This window comes from Centroberyx affinis, unplaced genomic scaffold (assembly GCF_046629955.1).
Source record: "Centroberyx affinis isolate AG114_WGS23_722 - 3 ecotype Tasmania unplaced genomic scaffold, CSIRO-AGI_Caff_v1 ptg001652l_1, whole genome shotgun sequence".
NCBI classification, from domain to species: Eukaryota; Metazoa; Chordata; class Actinopteri; order Beryciformes; family Berycidae; genus Centroberyx; species Centroberyx affinis.
Genome location: NW_027280082.1, coordinates 28,422 through 37,353, shown reverse-complemented (window position 1 = coordinate 37,353; position 8,932 = coordinate 28,422). Strand labels below are relative to the sequence as shown.

Here is an 8,932-nt window from a genome sequence, read left to right as displayed (position 1 = left end):
GTTCAGACATTCTTATAAATCTCTTTGTCTCCCTTTCTCTTTCACACAGGGAAGCTGGTTAAAAGAGCAAGCCTATGGAGCCCAGGGGTAGCAGGCCCATAAGCAAAAGAATATATTTCACGGTAATGAGCTCTAAGTGTGGATGATACAAATCCTTTATAAAGTTGTCTAACATCTCTCTCTCTCTCTCTCTCTCTCTCTCTCTCTCTCTCTCTCTCTCTCTCTCTCTCTCTAACAACATAGTGTTACAATATTCAAGAAGTTCTAATTAACATTCATTTTTTCTCTGATATCATGGCAGAGTGTTACATATTGTGCGGCTAAGTGTTTAAAGTGTGGTTCTTCTCCTAGACAAAGTTTCATCAGTTCATCACATGTTTTTCCCTGATATGATATGTCACTCTCTCTCTCTCTCTCTCTCTCTCTCTCTCTCTCTCTCTCTCTTACCTGACTCCTTGGCGACTCTCAGCCTGTCCGGCCAGTCGTCCAGGCATCCCAGACATTTGGACAGGTATGTCTGGATGGTGATGCAGTCTAATGGCAGGGGCTGGTCTTCTGCTCCAACACGGAGGACAGGGTCAACTATGAAGTAGCCTCCTCCTGACCGCTTTGTCTCTCTATGGACAAAAGAGAAAACAGCTAAGATACATTATCTTTATCGTATAGCATATATTTATCATTCATTTCTATTGAAGACATCACTGGACTGGACACACTGTTTGATTGACAGGTGATCTCTGGGAAGTGCAGAAACACCACATCAGTGAGTGCTTAGCACCAAAGATGGAGACTAAATGTCACAGATTACCAATTTAAATGCTGCAATACTACATTATATCATCCTAATAGCTCTGCCATGCCCAGCTACTATCATGTTAATGCGTTACATGCAGTTATATCAGTCTTACATGATTTTATGTCAGGGTGTATATAGTTTCATCCATGACCAAATTAGCGTCCATATGACCCTGCTAGTTATGTCATACAGTATAGATTGCGTTCTCTTGTGCAACATTGCATCACCAACTGCATTACATATCTCTGATTCGTATTGTACTTGATACTGTAGTAATAGTAGTAGAAGAAGTAGTAGTATCAGTATCGGATGTTGAAATAGTAGCAGTAGTAGAAGTACTAGCAGTAGTAGCAGCAGTAGCAGTAGTAGTAGTAGCAGTAGTAGTAGTAGTAGCAGTAGTAGTAGCAGTAGCAGTAGCAGTAGTAGTAGCAGTAGTAGTAGTAGTAGTAGTAGTAGTAGCAGCAGTAGCAGGAGCAGTAGTAGTAGCAGTAGCAGTAGCAGTAGTAGTAGTAGTAGTAGTAGTAGTAGCAGCAGTAGCAGGAGCAGTAGTAGTAGCAGTAGTAGTAGTACTAGCAGTAGTAGTAGTAGTAGCAGCAGTAGCAGGAGCAGTAGTAGTAGCAGCAGCAGTAGTAGTAGTAGTAGCAGTAGTAGTAGCAGTAGCAGTAGCAGTAGTAGTAGCAGTAGTAGTAGTAGTAGTAGTAGTAGTAGTAGTAGCAGCAGTAGCAGGAGCAGTAGTAGTAGCAGTAGCAGTAGTAGTAGTAGTAGTAGTAGTAGTAGTAGCAGCAGTAGCAGGAGCAGTAGTAGTAGCAGTAGTAGTAGTACTAGCAGTAGTAGTAGTAGTAGCAGCAGTAGCAGGAGCAGTAGTAGTAGCAGTAGTAGTAGTACTAGCAGTAGTAGTAGTAGTAGTAGTAGCAGCAGCAGTACTAGCAGTAGCAGTAGTACTAGTAGTAGTAGTAGTAGCATCGTCTCATCCACAGCTATACATAATAGCACACAGTATCCGACTGATGTAAGTTATAGGTAAATGGGGTATTTTAAGATAAAACATAAATCAATACCTTCCTGAAAATATAATAGCTTTTTTCTATATTGATGGTTGCTTGCCTTATGATAACTGACTGTCTTTTTAATTTGCCGCTACATCACTAGGTAAGACCCAGCTATCTTGAGGGCAACAGAACGACCTATTGTTCATTATCAGATCTGATACAGAATGCAGTATCAGGAGGGTCTTACCCATGTCCAAAGTAGTACTGGTAGGACCCGGCTATCTTGAGGTCCAGACAGCAGAACTTGTCGGAGTCGTCCTCCCTTCCTGTCGGGTTGTTCCACGCCAAAACCTGGAAGGTGTTGCGCTGATACCGCTGCCCTTTGGCCGGGTAGTTGGTGTGCACCGAGACGTTCCTGCCCTGGAGACTCGGGCCGAGGCGGAACTGAAGCTCAAAACCTGAGGGGGGAGACACATTTTGATTTGACTTATGTCCAGATTTTTAAAAAATACAGTGTAGAGACATATTACTAGTATGCTTAATATGTTTACGGAAGTACAATTTCATCTTGTTTGGGAAGGTTGTCCCTCCAAGTTCCTCTTTGCATCGATGAAACAATTATTTAATTCTATATTCCAGTTGACTTGGAACAGTGAGCCGGTGGTGAGATCCTTCAGAATCTGGACCATGACACGTCCGTCTATATATAGGCCGGTTTAACAGCCAGTGCACAAAATCCCTATCAGGTTCAGAGTGCTGTAAATGTCAAATGGTACACTGACTTACACTTACACTCTCCTAGACAACTATCTGCTCCTTCCTGCTAGTAGATCCATGAGGCACTTGGATCTTGGTCAAGGTAGCTGAGCGGAGACTTAGGTAGGGGGGGGGGGGACGATATGGCCAAAATATCATATCACAACCTTTCGAGGCAGTATCACGATCCATGATATGAATCACAAAGTGGATATGGATACTACTTTGATGCTATAAGGCTACTTGCAATGAGGGAGAAGTAAAAAGAGATGGTGTTGCCGCACATACAAAGATGCTTGGGAGTAGTTCGAGATTGTCGACAACAAATGGTCCTTAAGCTTCATTAAATGTGTGACTCTCTGGTTATTTTCCTATCTTGGGTTCAACTGCTTTGTCACTTTAAAACAAAGCACCTGAAAACAGCTCTCAGGTGAGTCAGGGAGTGGTTGGGGTGTGATTGGGAAACCAAACTGACGGGGCAGGCGTTCAACCACAAGTCCGATGTGAACAAGCCCAGACAGATAATACAATATGGAAACATAGATATAAGTCAGATATATCTCTGAGAGTAGTAGTTACCTTAGATATAGAGTAGATAGAGAAGCGGTTACCTTGGTCTAGTCTGAAGAGGGTTCTATCTAGACTTCCCTATATCCAGACAGGCTATAGTAGGGTTAGACCGATGTGTACATTTGCCAATACATCTCCAATATTTGCCTTTTATTAAAAATTGGTCAATCTGTGTCGTCCACCTCCAATATAATGGATATAATGCAGTTTGTTTGATTACATATTTATTGTATAATTGAACAATACTACTTATGGGAAGCCTTAACCTGAATTGATTCTAATCTTACATCCTGCGAACCATAAAATTCTGGGTGAAACATGAAAATGGTCAAATTTGCAGCTGATTATTGGCACAAAATATCAGCTATCGGCAGCTTTAACTCCAAAAAATATCACTAACAGCATCGGCCATATAGGTGGAATCCTCTATAGCAACGTCTAACGTGGGGTCCGGGGACCACCAGGGGTCCCTGAGGGGCTTCCAGGGGGGTCCCCAGCAAATTGATGAATTGATGAATCGTGAACCTTCACCATTATTTCATTTACAAGAAGTGAACACAGTTAGAGAATGTAGAAGAATGACTATATGATCATAGCTTCACTGTTATCTCTCTACCTACAATACAGACAGTCATGGGATTCTAGACAAAATCATATCTAACAATACAAATATTCTCAGATTTGGGTCCGAGAGACAAAATCTCATCAAATGGGGGTCCATGGCTCTAATGTGGAATAAATTAAGGGTCCTTGATATGAAAAAGGTGGAGAATCACTGCTCTATAGTACTATATATGGAAGATGAAATGGGATGGGACAGATGGGACGGTTGATTAATGGAAGTGTTACCTTGGTCGAGCCTGAACAGAGTCCTTTCTAGATTCTCCTTGTCGTTGAGCATAAGGACTCGGATCTGCTTCAGGTGTTGAGGCAACATCTTGGAAAGATCTCTTCAGAACTCACTGACCCCTATCCCTCCTGTAGAGAGGAGAGGAGAGAAGAGAAGAGAGCTTACTCAGCAGTAAGACCCTTTTATCTCCGATGAAACACTTTTTCCATTGGCATTCGTTCACACTGCGCTAATGTCGTACGATGGTGAGATTCAGTTCTCGACGGCTTTGAAGTGGTTTGTACTGAACCTCTTATTTTGTCCTGAGGTCTTGGTCATTGGTCAAAGTCTTTTAATCTAGTATTGAATCCTGAAATCATATTTTTCTTCAAACAAGGGAAGAAATCCATTGATGAGGTGAGATAACTTCCAATGCCAATCCATTTTCTTGAATCAAGTGTGGTTTTCTTGATAGTAGTGGAGTGATAGCGATACTGAAGCAAAGTGAAATCTCAAGAAAAGTGAAGCTGCATTGGAAACAAGTGGATTTATCATGTCCCATTGGCAGAATTTTTTATGTGTTTGAAGAAAAATTAAAATTTTAAGCAGGGTATCTGCATAGTTCAAGCACAATGTGGATTGTCATTCTAGGATCTTTTACAGGAGTCAATAGGAATATAAAGGGGAGATGTGAATAAAGAGGGTGAGAAGGGTTAAACAAGGTTTTTTAAGCAATGAGACAATTGAGACACGGGTTGTGCAAAAGGAGGCTGTAACTCAGTATAAGGAAGTTAGACCAAATACTTTGCACACAATGTACTGTATTTAGGCTCAGACAGCTCAAACAGACAATAACAGCTGCTAAAAATTGATTTTGGCTACAACTTTTCCTCAGATTTAACTGGAGCAGTCTGTTCTTTCCAAAGTCCAAAAGAGTTCAAAGGCAGGAGCATTGAGGCTTGATTTTTTTTCAATAAAAATGATTATAGTTTTTTCTGAATGCTTAAACACTAACAGTGATTCTTGAAGCACTATCTCTGAAATCATTAACACTTGTAGTCAAGGCATTTACCAAGTGTGCCAAACTGAATGCACGTTCTCTGCTTTACACTCAGTTTGTAATTTTATAACACACTTTTTGCAAAACTGTAAACACAACTCACTGCTTTAAGATAAGATAAGATAAGATAAGATAAAATAAGATAATCCTTTATTAATCCCACAACGGGGAAATTTATGGTGTCACAGCAGCAAAGGGGGATAGTGCAAAAGCAAGTAAGTAAAAACAAGGCATCAGACTCACTCAGTTTGCAATTTACAGTAATAACACACTTCTAGCAACACTGTAAACCTATGGCCAGACCCACAAAGAAGGCGAGATTTAGCCTATTTCTTTCTTCTTCTTCTTTTTTTTCGAGCACAAATGTTTTTGTTTTCTTCTACTGCGCTTTTGTTGTTTGAGGAGTGTTACTGTAGAACATTTTGAGAAAAAAAAAAAAACTTTTTCCCCTAATTTCTATTGATAGTGTGTTATGTTCGGAATACACATCCATACTTTACACATTTGGATACCTGTGTGTGTGTGTGTTTACTACATGTATGACAAAACTTTACTGCAAACTGCTCTGCCCTGCACACAGAAAAAGCAAAAGCCACAAGTGTTTTTCTTTTATACTATCAGTGCGTAGTTGGTGCTTCGTGTGCTTATTCAAATGATGGTTTGTGTGTACTGTATTGATGCAAAAAGACAATTTTTTAAAAAAGATTTGCAAGAATTGTTTGCTTTTGCAAGAGATGTATACTGTTTTGCTGGTTCGGTGTAAGGTTTTGTGGTTAGTGTGTAGCGTTTTGCAAAAATAGCCTATAGTTTCAAAGATAGTGCCTAAGCAATCAGAAAAAAACTATAAATACATAGTTTTTACTGGAAACACAAGCATTTACAGTAAGGATCATAGCAGCCTAATCATGCTGGAAGCCCTAGTAGGTTCTGAATAGGTGTTAGCACAGCAGCCTACATTTCAACATGGATAAGTTAGACCCAAAACCAATGAAACTTCAGGCCAGAGGCAAAAGTAAATAAACCCACAACCACTTTAGCCTGTTTCAGCATCCAGTGGTGGGAAGTCTAACTGTAACACTTGCCTTACACAATCAATTACAAAACAAAGCGGCTGGTTTTTGTGTAATCTACGATGTGCAATCTGATTACAATTACAATTTCTGGGACTACAGTTCAGTTGAATTTTCTGATTAAATCGCATTAAACCTTACTGACCTCCATTTGACCTGATTTAGTTCCAGGGAAACCATACAGGAATATTTTTGATTGTTGTTGTTGATTCAGTATTGAATTGCATACCTGTCTATACACTGTACACGCAAGATAGTGGTGAGAGTGAGACCTATGATTAGTAGGGATCGAAATTCAATATATCGCAATACAAAAATGTGACGATACGTATCATGGGTCAGAAAAATGTATCGCGATATTAGCTACATTTTATTCTGAGACGGCTTGCCCATCACGATTTCACAAGCTCTCCATTCACAATGATATTATTTGCACTTTGTGATGACATTTTTAAATTGTTGTTTTCTCTGTTTACATTCTTTCTTCTTAAATCACTTCTTAATACCCATTTTTATAGACTTGCTTTTATGTGATGTCGTCTTTTTATCGTCTTTTTATCTTTTATCGGCTTTTTATTGTCTCTTTATCGGCTTTTTATTGTCTCTTTATCATCTTTCTATTGTCTTTTTACGTCTTTTATCTTAACTCTGTCTTAATTCTATCTTACTTTTATTCCATTTTACTGTTTATCTTGGTTCTCATCCTACGATCCCTGTTTATTATTATTATTTTATTGCCTTTTAAATTCATAATTTGAGTATTCTGCTTTTATTCTGTCTGTCAAAGCACTTTGTAAACTCTGTTTTTAAAGCCAGTATTGCTACAAAGATTTGTGACTTCTTCACAGTCAGACTTTGTTGTCATGGAACTTTTATTTATTACATGGTATTGTGGTTGTATTGTATCATGAACCCCATATTGCATATTGAATCATATCGTGAGATAAGCGGTCCCATCCCTAATGATTAGAAGTAAATTAGTCAGTCTTATACTTTCTATCTAATTGGGATCATTTCTGGTGAATTAAATTATAGTGAAATTAAACTATTCCTTGGACCCCTGGAACCACAGGCTGTATTTAGTCTAGTTTGTCTTAAAGTGGGATCCATGCTGTCAGTTCTGCAGAGTGGAACCATCAGATCTTAGCAGGTAAATGCATCCACAGTCACTGAACTCCCCTGGACCCTCCCACTGAGTCTGCGCAGTGCTTCGGTCTGATGATAACTCACAGGGGGACAAGGTCAGGAATCCAGCCGTTAATGTCACACTATCTATTTATAAAACTCTACCGACCACCGTTCAGTTTGTTCGGTACACCCGGTCCACACCGAGACCAAGTGACAGACAGAGATATAAAGCTACAGTCACGTAAAGATGACAGTTAATTAGTCGCCAACAGTGATGCAGGAAGTCTCGCAGTAGCATATATATAGGCATAGGATAGCCCCGGTACGTGCCGTCTCGCATGGAGAGAACGTAACGCCAAATGCCATTCAAAAGTCTGGTAGTGTAATGTTGCTTCCTTATCGGCAACATACCCCACAAAATATAGTTAACTCAAGACCTAATCCTTTTAATAGGAGCCATTCTTCAATTCGGCATACATATATTCTGCCATATACCACTTCTTCCACCAAAACACACCATGGTGGGCGGTACCGAGCGGTGTAAACTTATATTTAAAGTTGAATTTTTATTAAAAGAAGCACCGCCCGGTGGATTATATGTATGCCGAATTGAAGTGTGCCCCCTTTAGATTTAGAACAGGTCATGAGTCATGTTTTATGAGGCATGTACCTTTGCCGCTAAGCAAGGAAGCATTTAACAGACAGATTTTTGAATGACAGTTGGCGTGAAGTTCGCTCCATACAATAGATAATGTATCGGGGCTAGGATAGAAAAAGGGCATTAGGCTGGAATGATTAATAGCATAGTAAGACATTGCATTAAAGCGTCAGATTAATATATAAACTCGTGTCAGCTGTAAACTAATAGCATATCTTCCGACTTGACCGTAGCGTTACCTAATACTCGATAAAGGTGCAAACTCGTAGGTTTTGACAATTTTATACGGTAATGTAAAAGCATGTTGAAATGTCCATTCTTAATCACCTGTCAGTTGTGTCTTCAGTTCGTCAAAGCAACAGGAGGAGAATAGTTTGCTGTACAGCCCAGCTGTATTTTTCCTGGATGGAAGGCAGGATGGTAACTGTCAAAGGGGGCGTGGCCCGCAGGCCGAGAGCCACTACCGTAATGACCCGAATACAACGGAAAACATATATTATGTAATTCTATTAAACTGACTCAACTATGGTTCCATTCCCTCTTGTGTTGCCAATACACTCGTGCACTGCCATTCTACATGCATACAACATTTACAGACAGAAAAACAATAACTTTCAGGAATTGCAGGAGGATTTTTCAGCAGTATAAGCATACAAAATCTGCAGCAATGTCAGTTGTTTGGCTCTCCACCACAAATACAATTTTCATATTTCTATCACAAAGCTCCCTCTGACAGGGGGAGGAAAAGGAAATGCATCTCATCTTCAGTGTCATTTTGGTTGCAGTGTGAACAGACAAGTTCATGTTTTTTCTTGCCATGAATTTTTATGACCTTTTAACTGCCAAGTCATGATCTCTGATTTATTTTTCTTTTCAAGTCTTTTACTAAGACAAGCTACTCTACTGGGTTGTAATAGTGTGTGATGTTAGCAAATCCATACTGTATACAATGTGGTGTATTTACAGCAATACATGATGCATTCCAATATATCATTGCTCACAAAGACAATTCTAGCGCATAATTTCAGTTGCGCAATTTCTACACACACACACACACACACACACACACACACGCA

General features: G+C 39.7%; 1 protein-coding gene across 1 annotated transcript; it reads right to left on the bottom strand.

The window, feature by feature from the left end:
• Positions 1-447: 447 nt before the first annotated feature.
• On the bottom strand, positions 448-8,255 carry LOC139651391 (glycogen debranching enzyme-like; the record flags this gene model as incomplete). The annotated part of the gene is made up of 4 exons (XM_071528287.1): positions 8,184-8,255; positions 3,961-4,089; positions 2,033-2,243; positions 448-617 (listed from the first exon to the last, which is right to left on the bottom strand). Coding segments are annotated over exons 2-4 (469 nt in total), but the record flags the coding sequence as incomplete, so codon positions are not given.
• Between the last annotated feature and the right edge of the window lie 677 nt (positions 8,256-8,932).